This window comes from Rana temporaria, chromosome 7, assembly GCF_905171775.1.
Source record: "Rana temporaria chromosome 7, aRanTem1.1, whole genome shotgun sequence".
In the NCBI taxonomy this organism is placed as follows: domain Eukaryota; kingdom Metazoa; phylum Chordata; class Amphibia; order Anura; family Ranidae; genus Rana; species Rana temporaria.
Window position 1 is genome coordinate 9,180,507 of NC_053495.1, and position 24,541 is coordinate 9,205,047.

At 52.5% G+C, this 24,541-nt stretch overlaps 1 protein-coding gene across 1 annotated transcript; it reads left to right on the top strand.

Annotated features, from left to right (window-relative positions):
* The first annotated feature begins 9,340 nt into the window (after positions 1–9,340).
* THUMPD3 (THUMP domain containing 3) lies at positions 9,341–22,897 on the top strand. Its single transcript, XM_040358841.1, is given in 11 exon segments — positions 9,341–9,439; positions 10,938–11,196; positions 13,601–13,678; positions 13,788–13,903; positions 13,905–14,271; positions 15,866–15,996; positions 16,084–16,153; positions 17,486–17,586; positions 17,720–17,827; positions 20,612–20,735; positions 22,222–22,897. Coding segments are annotated over 10 exon segments (1,512 nt in total). The 5' UTR covers positions 9,341–9,439; positions 10,938–10,962; the 3' UTR covers positions 22,405–22,897.
* Positions 22,898–24,541: the final 1,644 nt, after the last annotated feature.

Consider the following 24,541-nt stretch of genomic DNA (forward strand, 5'->3'; position numbering starts at 1 on the left):
TCGCCGCTAGGTGTCGCCTCCGTCGTTTTCCCGATCGAGTATGCAAATTAGCAAAATACGCAAATTCCTTGCGGTCGACGCAGTGAAGATACGGCGTTTACGTTAGATTTGCGACGCGTAAAGGTGCCCCTGCTATATGAGGGGCAACCAATGTTAAGTATGGCCGTCGTTCCCACGACGAAATTTAAAAATTTACGTCGTTTGCGTAAGTCGTCCATGAATGGGGCTGGACGCCATTTACGTTCACGTCGAAACCAATGACGTCATTTAGCGCAATGCACGTCGGGGAAATTTTAGGGACGGCGCATGCGCAGTACGTTCAGCGCCTAATTTAAATGATTCGCGCCCCCTACCCGGATCATTTGAATTAGGCGGGCTTGCGCCGGGGGATTTACGCTACGCCGCCACAACTTTACAGGCAAGTGCTTTGTGAATCAAGCACTTGCCCGTAAAGCTTGCGGCGGCGTAACGTAAATGAGACACGTTACGCCGCCGCATAGATGCGGCGATCTACGAGAATATGCCCCACTGAAAATTCGCTTTAAAAACCTCGCCGCTGTGAGACCTGCGCCCGCCTCCTTTGTATCTCAATATTGTCACGCCGGCTTCCTGCTCTGCGCGTCCCGGGGCCCCCCGGTTTCCGACCCTTTTCTCGGTTTACCATTATTAATGCATTACACTTTACGGGAAGGCTTGCTGCGCAGGTCTCCGAGAGCGGCGGGGAACGGCGCCAGCACTTTATTGCCATGGCAACCCAAAAAAGCTTCAAAGTCTGACAAACGTGTCGAATTTTAGCTTTAATAAGCCGCCGCGCATCGGCTTCTCCGGAAACAACTGCCGGGAGGATTGTACGCGGGGCTTCTAGACTTAAAAGAAACAAAAATGACAGTTTAATGGGCAGAAACGTGAAGAGCGCGCGTGGGCCGCGTCTGGCGGGCAATCAGGTTTCAGTTTCTGCAGTGCAGGATACAGAATGAAGGCAAACCTCTCGTTTCATCAATGATTGGTGCCTGCTGTCCCGGATGTGCCGGGATAGTCCCACTTCATGGACCTCCGCCCTGATGATGCTGCGTCCTGGGCCATGTCAATCATTCATTGGTGCCTACTGTCCCGAATGTGCCGGGATAGTCCCGCTTCATGGACCTCCGCCCTGATGATGCTGCGTCCTGGGCCATGTCAATCATTCATTGGTGCCCACTGTCCCAAACGTGCTGGGATAGTCCCGCATCATGGACCTCCGCCCTGATGATGCCGCGTCCTGAGTCATGTCAATCATTCATTTGTGCCTACTGTCCCGAATGTGCCGGGATAGTCCCGCTTCTTGGACCTCCGCCCTGATGATGCTGCGTCCTGGGCCATGGCAAGCACTCATTGGTGCCTACTGTCCCGAATGTGTCGGGATAGTCCCGCTTCATGGACCTCTGCCCTGATGATGCTGAGTCCTGGGCCAGGTCAATCATTCATTGGTGCCTACTGTCCCGAGATAGTCCCGCATCATGGACCTCCGCCCTGATGATGCTGCGTCCTGGGCCATGTCAATCATTCATTGGTGCCTACTGTCCCGAATGTGCCGGGATAGTCCCGCATCATGGACCTCCGCCCTGATGATTCTGCGTCCTGGGCCATGGCAAGCACTCATTGGTGCCTACTGTCCCGAATGTGTCGGGATAGTCCCGCTTCATGGACCTCTGCCCTGATGATGCTGCGTCCTGGGCCATGTCAATCATTCAATGGTGCCTACTGTCCCAGATGTGTCGGGATAGTCCCGCATCATGGACCTCTGCCCTGATAATGCCGCGTCCTGGGCCATGTCAATCATTCATTGGTGCCTACTGTCCCGAACGTGCCGGGATAGTCCCGCATCATGGACCACCGCCCTGATGATGCCGCGTCCTGAGTCATGTCAATCATTCATTGGTGCCTACTGTCCCGAATGTGCCGGGATAGTCCCGCTTCTTGGACCTCCGCCCTGATGATGCTGCGTCCTGGGCCATGTCAATCATTCATTGGTGCCTACTGTCCCGAATGTGCCGGGATAGTCCCGCATCATGGACCTCCGCCCTGATGATTCTGCGTCCTGGGCCATGGCAAGCACTCATTGGTGCCTACTGTCCCGAATGTGTCGGGATAGTCCCGCTTCATGGACCTCTGCCCTGATGATGCTGCGTCCTGGGCCAGGTCAATCATTCATTGGTGCCTACTGTCCCAGAATGTGCCGGGATAGTCCCGCTTCATGGACCTCTGCCCTGATGATGCCGCGTCCTGGGCCATGTCAATCATTCAATGGTGCCTACTGTCCCAGATGTGTCGGGATAGTCCCGCATCATGGACCTCCGCCCTGATGATGCCGCGTCCTGGGCCATGTCAATCATTCATTGGTGCCTACTGTCCCGAATGTGCCGGTATAGTCCCGCATCACGGACCTCCGCCCTGATGATGCTGCGTCCTGGGCCATGTCAATCATTCATTGGTGCCTACTGTCCAGAATGTGCCGGGATAGTCCCGCATCATGGACCTCCACCCTGATGATGCCGCGTCCTGGGCCATGTCAAGCATTTATTGGTGCCTACTGTCCCGAATGTGCCGGGATAGTCCTGCATCATGGACCTCCGCCCTGATGATGCTGCGTCCTGGGCCATGTCAATCATTCATTGGTGCCTACTGTCCCGGATGTGTCGGGATAGTCCCGCATCATGGACTTCTGCCCTGATGATGCTGCGTCCTGGGCCATGTCAATCATTCATTGGTGCCTACAGTCCCGAATGTGCCGGGATAGTCCCACATCATGGACCTCCCCCTGATGGTGCTGCATCCTGGGCCATGTCAATCATTCATTGGTGCCTACTGTCCCGAATGTGCCGGGATAGTCCCGCATCATGGACCTCCACCCTGATGATGCCGCGTCCTGGGCCATGTCAATCATTCATTGGTGCCTACTGTCCCGGATGTGCCAGGATAGTCCCGCATCATGGACCTCCGCCCTGATGATGCCACGTCCTGGGTCATGTCAAGCATTTATTGGTGCCTACTGTCCCGAATGTGCCGGGATAGTCCCGCATCATGGACCTCTGCCCTGATGATGCTGCGTCCTGGGCCAGGTCAATCATTCATTGGTGCCTACTGTCCCGAATGTGCCGGGATAGTCCCGCATCATGGACCTCTGCCCTGATGATGCTGCGTCCTGGGCCATGTCAATCATTCATTGGTGCCTACTGTCCCGAATGTGCCGGGCTAGTCCTGCATCTTCACTTGTGCGATGCCGCAACGCAGCGTGATTCCTGTGCTCAGGTACCCACATCGCCCCTGAATCGCAGGCGGTTCACTGACATCTGCGATGCGCTGCGGGCGTCAAGGTAAAGTTAATGACCCCCTCCCCCCCGGATCGGTTCGCAGATCGCATCACGAACTGTGAAATGGCGCAGGAATCGCATCGTCCTTTTATGGCGCCCATAAAGGCTTCAATAAATGATCGACTTATTTTCTGATCGAACAAACCCATTGGATTGTTTGCCGATTGGATCACATTGATTGATCGGATAACAAAACGGTATTAAATAGTCGCCGTCGGAGATAAAAGCGCGGTCGGTCTCACGAATCCAAAATATTACAGGAGGGTGCGGCGGCGGCCCTACTGACCACACACACAGACACAGAGCATGCTGGGACTTGTATAGCTAGATTCAGGTAGGCAGGCGTAGCGTTGCGGCGGCGTAGTGTATCGTGTTTACACTACGCCGCCGTAAGTTAGCGAGGCAAGTACCTGATTCACAAAGTACTTGCCTGCTAAGTTACGGCGGCGTAGCGTAAATGCGGCGGGCGTAAGCGCGCCTAATTCAAAATAGGCTGAGGGGGCGTGTTTTATGCTAATTTGGGTTGACCTGACGCGATTGACGTTTTTTTGGAACGGCGCATGCGCCGTCCGTGTACATATCCCAGTGTGCATTGCGGCTAAGTACGCCGCACAGTCCTATTCGTTTCGACGTGGACGTAAATGACGTAAATCCCTATTCACGGACGACTTACGCAAACAACGTAAAATTTTTAAATTTCGACGCGGGAACGGCGGCCATACTTAACATTACTATTCCAGCGATTTGATGGAATAACTTTAGGCCTAATAATGCGTTACGTAAACGGCGTATCTGTACTGCGTCGGCCAGGCGTACGTTCGTGAATAGGCGTATCTAGTGATTTACATATTCTAGGCTGACCGCAATGGAAGCGCCACCTAGCGGCCAGCCTAAAAATTACACTTTAGGATACGACGGCGTAGGAGACTTACGCCGCTCGTATCTGAGCCTAATTTAAGCGTATATGGTTACCAGAATACGCTTAAATTAGCGCCGGCGCAAATTCAGACTTAGGCTGGCGCATCTACTGATACGCCAGCCTAAGTCTTTGTGGATCTGGCCCGTAGTCTTCCAGCTCCGGATTAGTCGGCCGCGTCACGTGACAGATATTAGGGATGGTCAGCCGTGATATCATGCGGATCGTGTTACCAGCGATGAAGGGCCTCCCCTCCCCCCCTCGCTGTTTTACGAAACGCTCCGTGACAATATGTTTCCTGGAAGTATTGACAGAACGCAAATTACAGCCTTTCCAGCCAACGACGCCGAGCGCCTCTGCCAACCCGGCTGCGACATTAAAAAAAAAACATCCTCCGCTAGCGATCTGCGATTACTCAGCGGCGTTTGTCAGCCAGACTCCCGCTGCGTGACGGAGAAACACGAGCAACAGGGTTCGGGGAGACTTTCAATTAAATCTAAAGCCGCTCGCTAAAATCTCATACAGGCTTCACCTGCTAACATCGTTTCAAGATTTATTTTAAAATCTACAATCTTTTATTAAAATGATCCCTGGTGATCCTGCCACAAAGGTCCTTGTTCAGGCGCTACCTGCTATGGCAGGGGTCTCCAAACTGTGGCCCTTGGGGCCGGAGGTGGCCCTTTGCTTGCCTTTATCTGGCCTTTGAGGTATAATTCCTCCCACTGACACCAACAATGGGGCACTATACCTCTCACACTGACACCAATGATGGGGCACTATTCCTCCCACTGACACCAATGATGGGGCACTATTCCCCCCACTGACACCAATGATGGGGCATAATTCCTTCCACTGACACCAACAATGGGGCACTATTCCTTCCACTGACACCAATGATGGGGCACTATTCCTCCCACTGACACCAACAATAGGGCACTATTCCTCCCACTGACACCAATGATGGGGCGCTATTCCTCCCACTGACACCAATGATGGGGCGCTATTCTTCCCACTGACACCAATGATGAGACACTATTCCTCCCACTGACACCAATGATGGAACGCTATTCCTCCCACTGACACCAATGATGGGGCGCTATTCCTCCCACTGACACCAATGATGGGGCGCTATTCTTCCCACTGACACCAATGATGAGACACTATTCCTCCCACTGACACCAATGATGAGACACTATTCCTCCCACTGACACCAATGATGAGACACTATTCCTCCCACTGACACCAATGATGGGGCGCTATTCCTCCCACTGACACCAATGATGGGGGACTATTCCTCCCACTGACACCAATGATGAGGCATAATTCCTCCCACTGACACCAATGATGGGGCACTATTCCTCACACTGACACCAATGATGGGGCACTATTCCTCACACTGACACCAGTGATGGGACACTATTCCTCCCACTGACACCAACAATGGGGCGCTATTCCTCACACTGACACCAATGATGGGGGACTATTCCTCCCACTGACACCAATGATGAGGCATAATTCCTCCCACTGACACCAATGATGGGACACTATTCCTCCCGCTGACACCAAAGATGGAGCACTATTCCTCCCACTGACACCAATGATGGGACACTATTCCTCCCACTGACACCAATGATGGGGCACTATTCCCCCCACTGACACCAATGATGGGGCATAATTCCTTCCACTGACACCAACAATGGGGCACTATTCCCCCCACTGACACCAATGATGGGGCATAATTCCTTCCACTGACACCAACAATGGGGCACTATTCCTTCCACTGACACCAATGATGGGGCACTATTCCTCCCACTGACACCAACAATAGGGCACTATTCCTCCCACTGACACCAATGATGGGGCGCTATTCCTCCCACTGACACCAATGATGGGGCGCTATTCTTCCCACTGACACCAATGATGAGACACTATTCCTCCCACTGACACCAATGATGGGGCGCTATTCTTCCCACTGACACCAATGATGAGACACTATTCCTCCCACTGACACCAATGATGGGGCGCTATTCCTCCCACTGACACCAATGATGGGGCGCTATTCTTCCCACTGACACCAATGATGAGACACTATTCTCCCCACTGACACCAATGATGAGACACTATTCCTCCCACTGACACCAATGATGAGACACTATTCCTCCCACTGACACCAATGATGGGGCGCTATTCCTCCCACTGACACCAATGATGGGGGACTATTCCTCCCACTGACACCAATGATGAGGCATAATTCCTCCCACTGACACCAATGATGGGGCACTATTCCTCACACTGACACCAATGATGGGGCACTATTCCTCACACTGACACCAGTGATGGGACACTATTCCTCCCACTGACACCAACAATGGGGCGCTATTCCTCACACTGACACCAATGATGGGACACTATTCCTCCCACTGACACCAATGATGGGGGACTATTCCTCCCACTGACACCAATGATGGGACACTATTCCTCCCACTGACACCAACAATGCTTTTAAGGCTAGATTCACACCTATGCATGTTGCTTTTGAGCGTTTTTGCAGTGCTTGCTGCGTTTTTCGACATGCGTTTTGCCTGCTATTTTACCGAGATTTGCGTATTTTTTTTTTTTTTTTTATTATTTTTAGCTGGCAATTTTAATTTTTTTACATTTACTTTAATAACCAGCTATAAACAGGTTAAAAATAAACGCAAATTGCGGCAAAATCACGGTAAAACCGCGGTACTTGCGTTTTGGATGCGGGTCCATTGAATTCTATTACATGCAAAACGCTGCTTTTTGCGGGGAAAAAAAAGTCCCCGACCCTTTCCAAAAACGCAGAGGCGCAACAAAGCATTGAAGTGAACATGTTCTATAAAAAAATCCCTGCATTTCTGCAAAATGCATCAAAAAACGCATATGAGTTTGAATATATGTAGCGCCCCCTAGTGGCCACTGATAAGCCAGATCTCACATTAGCAGGCCTAAAAAAAAGGAACCTCTCTTCTAAGGACATGGAAGACCTCCATCCCAAGCACTGGCTCACTTGTTACACCTACAGGGTCTTTTAGGGGACCCACTAAGGTCCTCAACAGGGTCCTATCTAGCAGTGGCCTAACTAGAACCTTCAGTGCCTCGGTGCAACAAAAACCTCCTGACCGCCCGGCTGGGGCCCTTCCCTCCGAGCCCGGTGATGGAACACCAGGGCCCAGTCAACTTTTGTGACCCTGGTAGTTCCACCACTGGTGTCAGGAATTTTTTAATTGTTGTTTTCTTTTATTATTATTTATTGCAATGTTTTTAGGAGCCCCGTTGGGTCCCTGGTTTGACTATACCGCATGCTTTGCTTTCTAGCTCCATGTAAGTTATTAGGATTGGATACTTTCTTTCACTTTTATGACACTTCTATATCCACTTCCCGCCCGGTCAATGGACAATTGGACTGGACATCTACTGACGTCCTGCAGGATTTCAGGTCGGCGCGCGCACGTGGGGGCGCGCAGCGCGGCAATCGGTGGTGCGGGGTGTCAGTCTGACACCCTGTATCGCCGATCTCGGTAAAGAGCCTCCAGCGGTAAAGAGCCTCTACTCGCCTCTACTCGCGTCTGATAGACGCGAGTAGAGGAGAGCCGATCGGCGGCTCTCCTGACAGGGGGGGTTCACGCTGATTGTTTATCAGCGCAGCCCCCCCTCGGTTGCCCACACTAGACCACAGGGAAGCCGCCAGGACCACCAGGGATTGGAGGAAACATGTGGATGGCCAGGTACATCCCCCATGGCCATCCACATGTAAAAAATATGCACAATAGATGCCAATTGTTTATTTACAATTTTTCCAATCAGTGCCCATGTTGCCAGTCAGTGCCCATTTGTGGGCACCGATTGGAAAAATATGCATAATAGATGCCAATCAGTGCCCACAAATGGGCACTGACTGGCAACATGGGCACTGATTGGAAAAATTGTAAATAAACAAGTGCCACCCCTCAGTGTCCATCAGTGCCACCCCTCAGTTTCCATCAGTGCCACTTCTCAGTGCCCATCCATGCCCAGTGCCCACCTATATGTGCCACCCATCAGTGCCACCCATATGTACCCATCAGTGCCACCCATATGTACCCATCAGTGCCACCCATATGTACCCATCAGTGCCACCCATATGTACCCATTAGTGCCACCCATATTTGCCCATCAGTGCCGCCTATGAGTGCCCATCAGTGCCGCATACCAGCGCCGCCTATCAGTGTCCATCAGTGCCGCCTATCAGTGTCCATCAGTGCCACCTATCAGTTCCCATCAGTGCCACCTCATCGGTGCCCATCAGTGCCACCTCATTAGTGCCCATCAATGCCACCTCATCGGTGCCCGTAATTAAAAAAGAAAACTTACTTATTTACAAAAAATTAACAGAAAAAAATAAAAACGTTATTTTTTTTCAAAATTTTTGGTCTTTTTTTAGTTGTTGCACAAAAAATAAAAATCGCAGAGGTGATCAAATACCACCAAAAGAAAGCTCTATTTGTGGGAACAAAATTATAAAAAAAATTGTTTGGGTACAGTGTAGCATGACCGCGCAATTGTCATTCAAAGTGCGACAGCGCTGAAAGCTGAAAATTGACTTGGGCAGGAAGGTACGTAAGTGCCCCCCCGGTATGGAAGTGGTTATATACACATTATGATGGCGTAACATGATCAGATTTTAAGGTATCTATGTCTTTTTCAGACATGTTGACGCATTCGCCGCTGAAGAGTATTCTACTTTTTTTTTTCTGCCCCGGAAATGACCGCACCGGCGTGATCTGTGCCGCTGGAACCCGTGTCACTTACTGTCCATGCATTTTTCAGGCATATATAACCTCACTGGACTGTATCTGTTGTGAACTGGCTCTGATACATTTTTTATTTAATTTTTTGCAAAAGGTGGACTATCCCTTTAAAACACAGCGCCACCTGCTGTCCACATTTCACAAGCTCATGCTAACAGTGCTGGTAATTTTATTGGGACACAGCGCCACCTGCTGGACTATCTGCACAAGCGCAGGCTCCCCCCTTGTATTGCAATTGTTATTAGGACACAGCGCCACCTGCTGGCCAGTCAGCGCGCGCGCAGATCGATAGCATCTGCAATCGTCAGCCCCGCGAGGAGCGCCGAGTCATCGATGGCTGTCATGTCTGCAGACTGGTGGTGAGCACGTTGCTGGTGGTGGGGTAATTCTGTGTTGTCACTTTATTCTTTATATTTAATGATCAGCTGTGTGGATCCTCGGAGGGATGCTGGTTTCTGCCCCCCCGAGTGCACAGAAGGGGCTCTTCCTGGTATTATTTGGGGAAATGTCATTGCCAGGGGTGCCATCTGCTGGGATTTGTCCCTGGAAATGTCCCTGGGCTCGTGTCTTCTCCGGGGGGACCGCTGACCATTCATTTACTGGGTGCCGGACTGTCCCTGGGCGCTATAAATACAGTTCTAAGTAATTTCCTGAAATATGAGACTGTCAGAGCTTCGGCTTCTCTACTTACAGGCAGTGACGTCACTAGGGTTGGTGTCACCCGGTGCGGTAAAACATGGTGTCACCCCCCCACCCCCCCTCTGTCTAGGCTGCCCAGCACCAAGCAGGCAGGGCACGGGGGGCACCCCAAACCAGCCCTTGTAAATGATAGTGGAGGGCAGTATAGTGGCAGGTTAGGGTAGTATAGAGTGGTATAGTGGCAGGTTGGTGTAGTGGGGTGGTATAGGACAGGTTAAGGTGGTATAGGGCATGTTGGGGTGATATAGGGTAGTTTGGGGTGGTATAGGGCAAGTTAGGGTTGCATAGGGCAGGTTGGGGTGATACAGGGCAAGTTAGGGTGATACAGGGCAGGTTGGGGTGGTATAGTGCAAGTTAGGGTGGCATAGGGCAAGTTGGGATGGCATGGGAAAGGTTGGGGTGGTACAGGGCAAGTTAGGGTGGCATTGGGCAGGTTGGGGTTGTATAGGGCAGATTGGGGTGGCACAGGGCAAGTTGGGGTGGCATGGGAAAGTTTGGGGTGGTACAGGGCAGGCTGTGGTGGCACAGGGCAGGCTGGGTGGTACAGGGCAGGCTGGGGTGGTACAGGGCTGTTTGGGGGGGTACAAGGCAGGCTTGGGTAGTATAGGGCTGGCTGGGTGGCACAGGGCAGGCTGGGGTGGTACAGGGCAGGCTGGGGTGGCACAGAGCAGGCTGGGGTGGTACAGGGCAGGCTGGGCATGTCAGCTAAAAATAAAATAAAACAAAAAATCGGAATGGTGTCACCCGGTGCGGACCGCACCCCCCTAGCAACGCCTCTGCTCACAGGCATGTATGTCTCATAGGCAGCAACTGGGGGTACCGCTGGATGTATTGCAGGCGCTCGTAGACTTACATAACATCAAAGACTCTACGGAAATGCTGATAATTATGACTGTTCGATAATTAGAATTATTTAATAATCAGAATATTATTACTCCAGCTAAAATAATTTCATTCTTACATTGTGGAGAGAGTTCGAATCTCTGTCATGTCCGTCTGCGACACGTGACAGGAAGTGAAGGAAAATCTGCCCAATGGGGACACTCACAGCAATAGACATCTGCCAGAGGATCTAACCCCTCCCCCGCTGTCATTAGGTGACAGGTACACTTTAGTACTCGTGACTTTTTTTTTTTTACCTTCGTCCTTCTCATACAGAATTGGTTACCCTCCAACCGCCAACATGTCTGAGGTTGACGCCGCTGCGGACATCCTAACAGAGGTCACCCTGGATGACCCGGTGCCCAGCGATGTGGCCCCTAATGAGAGCCGTCTGGTCACTATCGGGGCCACTGTGCCTACGGGGTTCGAATTCACGGCAGCAGCGGAAGTGGAGGAGAAGCTGGGCTGCCAGTGTAAGATCAGCAAAGATCGGGGCAAGATCTACTTCCAGATCGGGATGGACGGCCTGGCCCAGGTGAGAGGACAAGGGGCGGTGCTGGGAGCCGCCATAATGACTGGGATCCGTGTTGGGCTCTGTGGTGTCTTCATGCTGGCATCGGTGTGGGACTCTGTGTCGGGTTCTATGCCGGGATTCGCATATTTATATCTTTATATATGACGCATTCCAGAATGTCACTAATTGCGGTCATTTTCCACTGTGGACACAGTACATGTACCCCAACGATGGGTATCCATACGGGCTCAGTGCTGGGATCCGTGGTGTTATCCATGCTGGAGTGCATGCCGGGATCCGCGTCGGGCTCTGGGACCGGGGGTTTCCGCGTCGGGCTCTGTGGCCGGGATCCATGATGTTCTCCATGCTGGGATCCGCGTCGGGCTCTGTGGCCGGGGGTTTCCGCGTCGGGCTCTGTGGCCGGGGGTTTCCGCGTCAGGCTCTGTGGCCGGGGGTTTCCGCGTCGGGCTCTGTGGCCGGGGGTTTCCGCGTCGGGCTCTGTGGCCGGGGGTTTCCGCGTCGGGCTCTGTGGCCGGGGATCCGTGGTGTTCTCAATGCTAGAATTCATGCTGGGATCCTTGTCGGGCTCTATGGCTGGGATCCATAATGTTCTCAATGTTAGAATTCATGCTGGGATCCTTGTCGGGCTCTGTGGCTGGGATCTGTATCGGGCTGTATGGCCAGGCTCAGTGCTGGAATCCTTGGTGTTCTCCATGCTGGAGTTCATGCTGAGATCTGTGTCGGGCTCTGTGGCCGGGGATCCGTGTCGGGCTCTGTGGCCGGAGATCCGTGTCGGGCTCTGTGGCCGGGGATCCGTGTCGGGCTCTGTGGCCGGGGATCCGTGTCGGGCTCTGTGGCCGGGGATCCGTGTCGGGCTCTGTGGCCGGGGATCCGCGTCGGGCTCTGTGGCCGGGGATCCGCGTCGGGCTCTGTGGCCGGGGATCCGCGTCGGCTCGTGGCCGGGGATCCGCGTCGGGCTCTGTGGCCGGGGATCCGCGTCGGGCTCTGTGGCCGGGGATCCGCGTCGGGCTCTGTGGCCGGGGATCCGCGTCGGGCTCTGTGGCCGGGGATCCGCGTCGGGCTCTGTGGCCGGGGATCCGCGTCGGGCTCTGTGGCCGGGGATCCGCGTCGGGCTCTGTGGCCGGGGATCCGCGTCGGGCTCTGTGGCCGGGGATCCGCGTCGGGCTCTGTGGCCGGGGATCCGCGTCGGGCTCTGTGGCCGGGGATCCGCGTCGGGCTCTGTGGCCGGGGATCCGCGTCGGGCTCTGTGGCCGGGGATCCGCGTCGGGCTCTGTGGCCGGGGATCCGCGTCGGGCTCTGTGGCCGGGGATCCGCGTCGGGCTCTGTGGCTGGGATCCGCGTCGGGCTCTGTGGCCGGGATCCGTGGTGTTCTCCATGCTGGAGTTCATGCTGAGATCCGTGTCGGGCTCTGTGGCCGGGATCCGTGGTGTTCTCCATGCTGGAGTTCATGCTGAGATCCGTGTCGGGCTCTGTGGCCGGGATCCGTGGTGTTCTCCATGCTGGAGTTCATGCTGAGATCCGTGTCGGGCTCTGTGGCCGGGATCCGTGGTGTTCTCCATGCTGGAGTTCATGCTGAGATCCGTGTCGGGCTCTGTGGCCGGGGATCCGCGTCGGGCTCTCTGGCTGGGATCCACGGTGTTTTCCGTGCTGGACTTCATGCTGAGATCCGTGTCGGGTTCTGTGGCCGGGATCCATGATGTTCTCCATGCTAGAGTTCATGCTGAGATCCGTGTCGGGCTCTGTGGCCGGGATCCATGATGTTCTCCATGCTAGAGTTCATGCTGAGATCCGTGTCGGGCTCTGTGGCCGGGATCCATGATGTTCTCCATGCTAGAGTTCATGCTGAGATCCGTGTCGGGCTCTGTGGCCGGGATCCATGATGTTCTCCATGCTAGAGTTCATGCTGGGATCCGTGTCGGGCTCTGTGGCTGGGATCCTTGGTGTTCTCCATGCTGGAGTTCATGCTGGGATCTGTGTCGGGGTCTGTGCTTGGATTCAAGCTGGGCTCAGTGCTGTGCTGGGTGGCGGTGGTAAAAGTTCTGGAATAGAGCTTTCACAAGTGCAACCGCATATTTATATCTTTATTAATGACGCATTCCAAAATGTTTAACGCCACTAATTTACGGTCATTTTCCACTGTGGACACTGTAGATGTGTCTGTCTTGATGCATGTACCCCAATGAGGGGAATTTACCAAGACTGGAGCAGCTGTGCGAGGCAACCAATCGGCTTCAGCTTGTTCAGTTAAGCTTTGGAAATGAAAGCTAGAAGCTGATTGGCTGCCAGATTCTGTCTGCTCCAGTTTGAGTAAATTCCCCTTAATGAATCCTCGTATTGTTTCATTATATGTACTATTTTATTCCTATAAAATATCCCCAATGAGCTCCTTTTTTTTATATTTCAGGTTCATCTTCTGAGGTCGGTGGACAATCTGTTTGTTATCGTTCAGGAATTTTCGGATTTCCCCTTCAAGGACTCGAAGGTCAGTGCAAGGATGAAGCTCTGACCCCATGGAGCTAACTCTCTAATAGAAGTTTTGTATCACTGCTACTTTTATAATGGTGACGTTTCTTTTTTTTATGTCTGTGTAGGAAGCTGCTCTGGAGGATCTGAAGGAACTGGCCTCAAAGCTGCCCTGGGAGAAAGCCTTGAGGACCTGGGATCTGAACAACAACCTAAAAAAGAAGAAAAGGAAAAAAAAAAACGGACAAAGAGCGGAAGCCGCAAATGGCGCCCCCTGCTGCTGATGCACCAGAGGAGGACGCGAAGACTGATAAAGAGATGGTGGTGCCACCTGCAGCACAGGAGGAGTCCAGCAGCTTAGACCAACAGGTGGATAGCTCAGAGGCTTCAGCTGAAGATCTCAGTCCTGAGGCCTCCTTAGAAGACAGCGTGGCAGGCGGAGGTGAGGATAGCGCCAGCGCAGGCACCGGCAACGTCTTGAAATTCCGCGTCACCTGTAACCGAGCCGGAGACAAGCACAGCTTTACGTCCAACGATGCCGCCAGGGATTTCGGTGGAGCCGTACAGGATCACTTCCAGTGGAAGGCCGACATGACCAACTTTGATGTGGAGGTGTGTGTATGGTGGCCACCGTCTTGTGCTGTGATCTAGCAATAGTTTTAAAAGTACCTGAAGTGTCCACACCGACCAAACACTGGGTAGTACTGATTGGCCAACATTTTGGTACTTGCTAATATTGACTTATCCCCGCCCCATCTGCCTCTTCCTTTTGGCTATTCAAGCAACTCATCGTAATTGGGCAGTAGGATTGTATGGGGGAGGGTGAAGGTAGGTGCCCTTCCTCTTATACCTGTGGGTAGGTGGTCTTTTTCTTTTTGTTTCAATGATATCCAGAGCATTATCGGTCTTCAAAAGAGAGCTCAAAGTCAGAGCTGCTTGCTTTCAGACCCTCTCTCTCTAAATGAAACTATCAACATGGCAATGTAAAGAGAGAAAGGAGAGGAACCACTCCTCTGAGTCATTCAGTTTTGTGTATGAGACAGCTTGAGATATTGATATTGGGTCTGGCTCCTGATCATGTGATCACAGTGACAGCCAATCACAGTGGTCACATGATTGGGCTGACCCCCAGGAATGAACGCCCAGCTGAGATTTCTGTGCGTTGAATGTGGTCACTGCACGCTCCCAGCACATTGACTGAACTGTTATAGACCTCTTCTAGTCTCTAGTACTGATCAGCAGCCAGTGGGTCCAGCACCCAATCATGTGACAGCCAATCACAGTGGTCACATGATTGGGCTGACCCCCAGGAATAAACGCCCAGCTGAGGTTTTTGTGCGTTGAATGTGGTCACTGCACGCTCCCAGTTGCGTTGAATGAACTGTTGAAGACCTCTTCTAGTCTCTAGTACTGATCAGCAGCCAGTGGGTCCAACACCCAATCATGTGACAGCCAATCACAGTGGTCACATGATTGGGCCAACCTTCCAGGCCCCCAGGAACATTGGCCCAGCTGAGGTTTCTGTGCATAGAATGTGCTTACTGCTCACTCCCAGCACAGTGACTGAGCTGTCAGATGGCTCCCGGGTTCTTAGTACTGATCAGGAGCCAGTGGATCTGACCACAGTGACAGCCAATCACAATTATCAAATAATCAGACAAATATTCCGGCTCCCGGGTGTAATAGCCTAGTGGTCATCAACCCTGTCCTCAGGACCCACTAACAGGCCAGGTTTGCAAGATAACTGAAATACATCACAGGTGATATCAGTTGCTGCTCAGTGATTGCAGTATTCTAATCTGCATCTCCCCAAGGTAATACATAAAACCTGGCCTGTTAGTGGACCCTGAGGACGGGGGGTTGATGGCCACTGTAATAGCCCAGTTAAAGTGATGCTGGGCTAGTCCTTTTTTTTTTTTTTTTAAGCAGAGCAGAAAGGGAAACTCTGGTAAAAATGAGAAAAGTAACCTATAGCTCCACCTACTGGCTTAAAATGGTAATACAAGATCCTTCTGACACATTTCAGAATTGATTTCTATATCCCTAAGCATTATGAATATATACACAAAACCTATTATATATTCCATTTTAAATACATCCTTGCCTTCGAAAAATACTCTACGACATTTGCAACCAATCAAACAAATAGGTGGGCGGGGACTTTGCTTGGCCGTCTTTACGTTCTGTTTTATTGTGTCCCTCGCAGGTTCTCCTGAACATCAGTTTTAATGAGATGTTGGTGGGAATCGCACTGACGGAGGAGAGCCTGCACCGGAGAAACATCACGCACTTCGGGCCCACCACGCTGCGCTCCACGCTGGCCTATGGCATGCTCAGGTGGTCTTCAAGCTCCTTCTTTTTTTTATCCACGGTTTATAGTGAGTGATATTCTCTTACCTGACCTCTCTGTCCTTTCTTCTTCAGACTGTGCGACCTGGAGCCGTCGGATATTATAGTCGATCCAATGTGTGGGACGGGAGCCATCCCTATAGAGGTAACTTCCCATTTATCAAGTGACGGCACTGGAGTCTTCCTTTTAATGCCCATTTGTAGTCTCATGCCTTTCTTATCTCCTTATCCCCCCCCCCCCATTTCCCCCGTATTTTATTATTTGATTAGAAATGCTTTCAAATACATTTTTCTCTGAGAATTCTGCTTCCTGCCCTCCTGTTCCAGTGCTCTGTGTTGGCAGAGCTGAGTAATGGCCACACCCCCTCATCACCAGTGCCTTCCCACAGACTTGTGTTGAAAGAGAACTTTAGAACTGTTTAGACACACCCACTTGTGTGCCTGACCACAGGGGGGCGTGCCTGACCAGTTCTGAGTATTGCAGAGGGAGAGCTTTGAAATATTATTTTTTTCTGAGAATGCTGCTTCCTGCCCTCCTGCTCCATGCTCTGTGTTGACAGAGCTGAGTAATGGCCACACCCCTTCATCACAGCCACACCCCTGATCACCAGTGCCTTCCCACAGACTTGTGTTGCAAGAGAACTTTAGAACTGTTTAGACACCCCACCTGCGTGCCTGACCAGAGGGGGGGCTGGGGGGTGGGGTCGTCCTGACCAGTTCTGAGTATTGCAGAGAGAGAGAGAGCTTTGAAATATATTTTTGTCTGAGAATGCTGCTTCCTGCTCCATGCTCTGTGTTGGCAGAGCTGAGTAATGGCCACACCCCCTCATCACAGCCACACCCCTCATCACCAGTGTATTTTCACAGACTTGTGTTGTAAGAGAACCTTAGACACACCCACCTGTGTGCCTGACCAGTTCTGAGTATTGCAGAGGGAGAGCTTTAAAATATATATTTTTTTCTGAGAATGCTGCTTCCTGCCCTCCTGCTCCAGTGCTCTCTGTTGGCAGAGCTGAGTAATGGCCACACCCCCTCATCACAGCCACACCCCCGATCACCAGTGCCTTCCCACAGACTTGTGTTGCAAGAGAACTTTAGAACTGTTTAGACACCCACCTGCGTGCCTGACCGGGGGAGGGGCATCCTGACTAGTTCTGAGTATTGCAGAGAGAGGGAGAGCTTTGAAATATATTTTTTCTGAGAATGCTGCTTCCTGCCCTCCTGCTCCAGTGCTCTGTGTTGGCAGAGCTGAGTAATGGCCACACCCCTCTTAACCAGTGCCTTCCCACAACAGGAAAAAAAAATTGCATTTTTTTTTTTAATTGTTTTCTTATTTACAATCATTTTTATTTAGTCCTATAATTTAAACAGAATTGTATCGAAATCTTATCCCCTTCTGCTCTGTAGATACTTCATAGATAAGGCAGGCCATTGCAGCAAGCTTTACCCCATTGATGGCATTTTCTTCTCTTTTTAGGGTGTGAATGAGTGGCCCGCCTGTTTCTTCGTCGCCGGTGACAACTGCCGCAACGCAGTAAAAAGGGCGGCTAGCAACATCTGTTCCCTGCAGAAGAAAAGGTGAGTGATGCATAAATTAGAGAGGAGGAAACAAGGAAGATAAAATATATACGCAGATTAGACTTCAGTTTTAAAGATGCCACTGGATGCACTTTGTGTGTGATAACAGATTTTTTTTTTTTTTTTAACACAGCGCCACCCAGGGGCTGCCAATAGATACTGCACAGTGGGACATCTCCAGACTGCCACTGAGGACGGGAAGTGTGGACGTCATCATTACAGACATGCCTTTTGGAAAGAGGTGAGAGGTGGCATTTCTCTCCTACATGTAAAAACATAATTTTGTTTTTGAAAATTACCCAAACATTATATTTATTTTTTAGCAGAGACCCTAGGGCAAGCGGTAGGGGGCCCTCCAGCTGTGGTGAAACTACAAATCCCATCATGCCTCTGCCTCTAGGAGTCATGCCTTTTGATTGTCAGGGTCTTTCAATGTCTCATGGGACTTGTAGTTTCAAAACAGCCGGAGGGCCGAGGCTGCCTACCCCTGCCCTAGAGAATAAAATGGCGGTCGTTTTTTTTATGTCACACGGTATTTGCGCAGCAATTTTTCAAACGCGTTTTTTTACTTATTTATTTTTAAGTAAAAAATATTGAGGAGCTGCGGTGGCTCAACGCGATTGGCACGCACTTTGACCACGCGGTCAAAAAAAGATAGGTGAAGGAATAACGGGGCTGGTTGAGCGGGCTAGATCCTCTCACTCCCTTATAGGGAGTCCCTCTGCCCCGTTGGGCTTCAAAGCGGAGCAGGTAGGGAGGGCTATGTTGGAGGACCCCCTCACACACCCGCCATTGCCACCCGGGGCATGGAGAAAGGTGGCAGAATGCCTCTGGGGGAGGCCTGCCTACTCCCAACTCCTGCAGTCCGGCTCCTCTCTCGAGTACACGCACAAAATACACTTAAAAAAAACAAAAAAAAGTAAAAAAATATTGAATTTTTTTCAAAATTGTCGCTCTATTTTTGTTTATAGCGCAAAAAATTAAAACCGCAGAGGTGATCAAATACCACCAAAAGAAAGCTCTATTTGTGGGAAAAAAAGGACGCCAATTTTGTTTGGGAGCCACGTCGCACGACTGCGCAATTGTCAGTTAAAGCGACGCAGTGCCGAATAGCAACAAGGGGCAAGGTCCTTTAGCTGCATTTTGGTCCGGGTCTTAAGTGGTTAAAGTCTGCAACGTCATATTGTGTGTCCTACGGTATGGAAGTGGCTGCAAAATCTGCCCAGCAACAAATTTGACCCAGAAAAAATTGTAAAACGCAAATCGCTGCAAAATCGCAGTAAAAACCTGCAAAAAGCACTGCAGGAACGCTCAAAAGTAACATGCTTAGTAACAAATAAGGAGTGTGTCTGCCATAGAAAACATCCAGATTCCAGCTTATATGGATGAATGAAAGGACTATGTGAGTTGAGGACTTTCTGGTGGCAATGTATGGGTTGAGGGCTCTTTGGGGGCACTGTGTGGGTTGAGGGCTTTCTGGGGGCACTGTTGGGAGGACTATGGAGGGCTGGAGACTCTGCAGCAGTCTTCCAGGCACTGTAGCATGGTGGGTGGCGCCATGGAGATTGGGGACACTGTGTGGGTTGAAGGCTCTCTGGGGGCACTGTTGGAAGTTGGGGGGACTATGGAGGGCTGGAGACTCTGCAGCAGGCTTCCGGGGCACTGTGGCATGCTGGGTGGCGCCGTGGGAGATTAAGGGCACTATGTGGGTTGAGGACTTTCTGGTGGCAATGTATGGGTTGAGGTCTCTCTGGGGGCACTGTGTGGGTTGAGGGCTTTCTGGGAGCACTGTTGGGGGGGGGGGGGGCTATGGAGGGCTGGAGGTTCTGCAGCAGTCTTCCAGGCACTGTAGCATGCTGGGTGGCGCTGTGGGCGATTGGGGGCACTGTGTGGCTTGAGGGTCTTTGGGGGCACTGTTGGGGGGGGGGGGGGGGGGGGGGGTATGGATTGCTGGAGGCTCTGCAGCAGGCTTCCAGGCACTGTAGCATGCTGGGTGGCGCCGTGGAGATTGGGGGCTTTGTGTGGGTTGAGGGCTTTCTGGGGGGGTACTGTTGGAAGTTGGAGGCTCTGCAGCAGGCTTCTGGGGCACTGTGGCATGCTAGGTGGCACTGTGGAAGATTGGAGGCACTGTGTGGATTGAGGGCTTTCTGGGGCACTGTTGGGGGGGGGGGGGGACTATGGAGGGCTGGAGGTTCTGCAGCAGGCTTCTGTGGCATGCTGGGTGGCGCCGTGGGAGATTGGGCGCACTATGTGAGTTGAGGACTCTGGTGGCAATGTATGGGTTGAGGGCTCTCTGGGGGCACTGTGTGGGTTGAGGGCTTTCTGGGGGCTTTGTTGGAAATTGGGGTGGCTATGGAGGGCTGGAGGTTCTGCAGCAGTCTTCCAGGCACTGTAGCATGCTGGGTGGCGCTGTGGAGATTGGGGGCTCTCTGAGGGCACTGTTGGGGACTATGGAGGGCTGGAGGCTCTGCAGCAGGCTTTTCGGGGCACTGTGGCATGCTGGGTGGCGCTGTGGGAGATTGGGGGCACTGTGTGGATTGAGGGCTCTCTGAGGGCACTGTTGGAAGTTGGGGGCACTATGGAGGGCTGGATGCTCTGCAGCAGGCTTCCAGGTACTGTAGCATGCTGGGTGGCACTGTGGGAGATTGGGAGCACTGTGTGGGTTGAGGGCTCTCTGGGGGCACTGTTGGAAGTTGGGGGCACTATGGAGGGCTTGAGGCTCTGCAGCAGGCTTCCGGAGCACTGTGGCATGCTGGATGGCGCTGTGGGAGATTGGGGGCACTGTGTGGGTTAAGGGCTCTCTGAGAGCACTGTGGGCCACTATGGTTGGTTGGGGGGCACTATGGTAGCTAGGAGGCACTACGGGAGGTTGAAGGATCTGCCGCTAGGAGAAGGGAGGCCATGGCTCAGCAGTTAGGAACCACCTCCCTGTAATCTGTATTTTCATACATCTTGTAGTACTTTTGCTGTAGATAGTGAAGCTCTGTCGTCTCCAGTTGCCTTATTCTCAGTTTTATCTTCACAGAATCGGGTCAAGGAAGAAGAACTGGGACCTGTACCCCGCCTGCCTCCAGGAGATGAGTCGGGTGTGTCGGGCCGGCACTGGAAGAGCGGTTCTTCTGACCCATGACAGGAAATGCTTCATTAAGGTGAATTTTCTAAATGACCAAACATGCCATCAAACGCAGCCACTGTGCCATGCCATCAAACGCAGCCGCTGTGCCATGCCATCAAACGCAGCCGCTGTGCCATGCCATCAAACGCAGCCGTTGTGCCATGCCATTAAACGCAGCCGCTGTGCCATGCCATTAAACGCAGCCGCTGTGCCATGCCAGCAAACGCAGCCGCTGTGCCATGCCAGCAAACGCAGCCGCTGTGCCATGCCAGCAAACGCAGCCGCTGTGCCATGCCAGCAAACGCAGCCGCTGTGCCATGCCAGCAAACGCAGCCGCTGTGCCATCAATTGTCACCACTGTGCCATGTCATCAAACGCAGCCACTGTGCCATCAATTGTCACCACTGTGCCATGCCATTAAACGCAGCCACTGTGCCATCAATTGTCACCACTATGCTATGCCATCAAACTCAGCCACTGTGCCATCAATTGTCACCGTTGTGCCATGCCACCAAACGCAGTCGTTGTGCCATGCCACCAAACGCAGTTGTTGTGCCATCAATTGTCACCACTGTGCCATGCCATCAAACGCAGCCACTGTGCCCCTCAATTGTCGCCACTGTGCCCCTCAATTGTCGACCCCTGTGCCCCTCAATCGTCGGCCACTGTGCCCCTCAATCGTCGGCCACTGTGCCCCTCAATCGTCGGCCACTGTGCCCCTCAATCGTCGGCCACTGTGCCCCTCAATCGTCGGCCACTGTGCCCCTCAATCGTCGGCCACTGTGCCCCTCAATCGTCGGCCACTGTGCCCCTCAATCGTCGGCCACTGTGCCCCTCAATCGTCGGCCACTGTGCCCCTCAATCGTCGCCACTGTGCCATGCCATCAAACGCAGCCACTGTGCCCCTCAATTGTCGCCACTGTGCCCCTCAAGGAAGGCACCCCCTGTACGTTCCCTGGATAAGAAATCCGGGAGACGAGGGCTGTACTTGGAAAGCCCATCAGAGCCGCTGGCACAGCCAACCAGCTGCCGTTATTCAGGTGGTCGGCGCTCAATTTCCAGCCACCTGAATAGATCAGCGGCAGCTGGCAACAATAACATACTTTCATGCAATGCACGAATCTATGTTATTTCAGTGGCGGTGCGGAGCCAGAGGGGGCGGCGCTCAAGCGCCCTTTATGGACGGACCGCCGCTGCTGCTAAGTCAGATCTAGAGCTTCCCGATCAGAAGGGAGGTGAGAGGTTTGCTGAGTTCAGAGCTACTGTATATATCTGACTCGGAGGCATTTCTGACCTCTGCGGATAGACCACTGCTTCTACATAGAGAACAAGGGTCCTTCACTGCAGCATGCTGGCAGGGGACAGCCTCTTTTACTTAGGCTGTGGCTGCTTTAGAATGAAAAAAACTGACTTTGTTTTGCTGCATCTGGAATGTATTTTTATTTTTTTACTAGGAATTGAACTTATTTTTGTAGCATTGAGAATTTGCGCTTTATTTCCTATTTGCCTTTCATTCCCAGGCTCTGGCCCGGGCGGGACACCTGTGGAGGAAGATGCACACAGTCTGGGTTAATATCGGAGGACTCCACGCCGGCGTTTACCTCCTCAAGAGAACCGCCCTCGATGTGGCCGACTCGTCCAATGAGAGGCTGGAGGAGAACCACCCCCTGAGCCCCGCCCAGTCGCCGGCCAAAGAGGATTGATGCCTCCCTCCCCCCCGCACTCTCCGACAAGCGGGCCTCAATAAGCACTGAAATCGTTCAACTGCACTTGGCACATGCTACTGGGCGATTGTCCCCCGATGCCAGGGTGACACCACGTTACTACTCCGTTCATTACGGTGCCACCCAGCTTTATACTGTAGGATCCCGGTGAGCGTAGTAGCAGCAATATTGAGAATTAACGTGTGCAGCCAAAACTTTTTTTTTCACTTTTTTGTAGATAGTAGGGATTGGTTAAAACCACAATTTTCTGTGTCCCGTAGGGGTGATTTTACCTCACTTCCTGTTTCAGGGGTGCAGCAGGAGGCTTTCTCTCCAAATCTAAATCTGCTAGTCCGTCCAACACCCTCCCCCCCCCCCCCTTAGACTGACAATGCTTCTGTCCAGGTACCCCCTGTGCTCCTTCATGCAGAGTGGGTGCGCTCTTCTTAAATACGGGAGGTGTGTTACTGGCCAGATCACCAGGTGAAAACGGGGGGGGGGGGGGGGGGGAGAGCCTGAAAAAAAGAAAACGAATGCAGCCACCACATCGAATGATTGGTAAGCTGCAATATATTACGCTGTTGGTTTAATACCGCTTTAGCAGAGGTTCTAACCCTACTCTACCCAAAACTAAAATCAAGTTTTTGGCCTTACATATTTTTTTAAGTAAATTGTGGGGCTGGCATAACTGATTGACTTTTTAGCCAGTTGGCACATTACAGGTCATTGTCGATCGCCCACCCCCCCGGGGGGGGGGGGGGGGGTCCCAGGTAGCTGTGATCAGCCCAAGTCTTGGGTCAGATAAGTTGGTAAAGCTCGCTGATGGACTCCCTGTTCATTGGAATGGGAAGTTGGCCAAAGTTACAGAGCAATAGAGAGGTGGGAGCGACGAGCGTCCGTCACGTGAATGGATTCGCACTTAGAGATCCCTATTCGTAGCGATGGTCAGTCACTGACCCGCAGGGAGGTAGGTGTTCTAGGTATCCTCAGTGCCATATGTTGCTCCTCCTTGGTTTAGTACGGTTTTTATCTCATGCAGTTATACCTTCGATGTCATATTTGTTTACTCATCTTTCTCTTGGCTGAACTTCTCCTTTTAGTTAACTGTTACTGAAGTCACGTGCTGCTTTATTGGATCTTTAAAGTGTACCTGTCAGTTCTATGTGGTTAAAGCAGAATTCTGGGTATGGACATTTTATTTAGAGTTACAATGGCCCAGCTTGGACCAACTATGTATATACCATACCTGTCCGATCCTTCTAGAACAGGGATCCTCAACCCCCAGGACCCAGACCAGTGCCAGGTCTTGGGCCCTTGGGGGCCGGGGGTGGGCAGCCAGCACAACCTGCACTGCCACCCACCACCAGATCCCCTACCCACTCTCTGGGATGACCTTACCTACGGAAAGGGAAGGAGGAGATGAGGGAGGAGAGCCAGGACAGCCCCAAGGTGGCAGGTTCACATGCCCACACCCTTCGGAGGTGACAAGTTGCCCCAACACCCTCTACCCTCCCTAAAGGTAAAAGGCAGCTCAACCCCCCCGAAGATGACAGGGTGCACAAACCACCCCTCTACCCTCCCCAACGGTAAAAGGCAGCACTCACTCCCCCCCCCCCCCGAAGATGATAGGGTGCACAAACCACCCCTCTACCCTCCCCGAAGGTAAAAGGCAGCACTCACCCCCCCCCCCCCAGGGAGTATAAGGCAGCTCCCCCTCCCCCCAAAGGTGGCAAGGTGCACAAACCACCCCCTAAGACCCCCCCCCCCCAGAGGTGATGGGGTGCACAAACCACCCCCTAAGACCCCCCCCCCCCCCCCCAGAGGTGACAGGATGCACAAACCTCCCCCCGAAGGTAAAGGTCAACACCCCCCCCAAAGGTAAAGGTCACCACCCCCCCCCCCCCTGAAGGTAAAGGTCGCCACCCCCCCCGAAGGTAAAGGTCACCACCCCCCTCAACCCTGGAGGTAACGGGCTGCCCCCCTCCCCTCCCCCTTGCATACCGGCCCTTTTAGCTTAGGCACCGGTGACGTGGGCAGTGCCTTCCAACAGCCTACTGGAAAGGCTCCATCACTAGAGGCTCACAGGAATGTAATAGCCAATCACCAATCTGACACAGATATGTACCTCCTGTGTGAA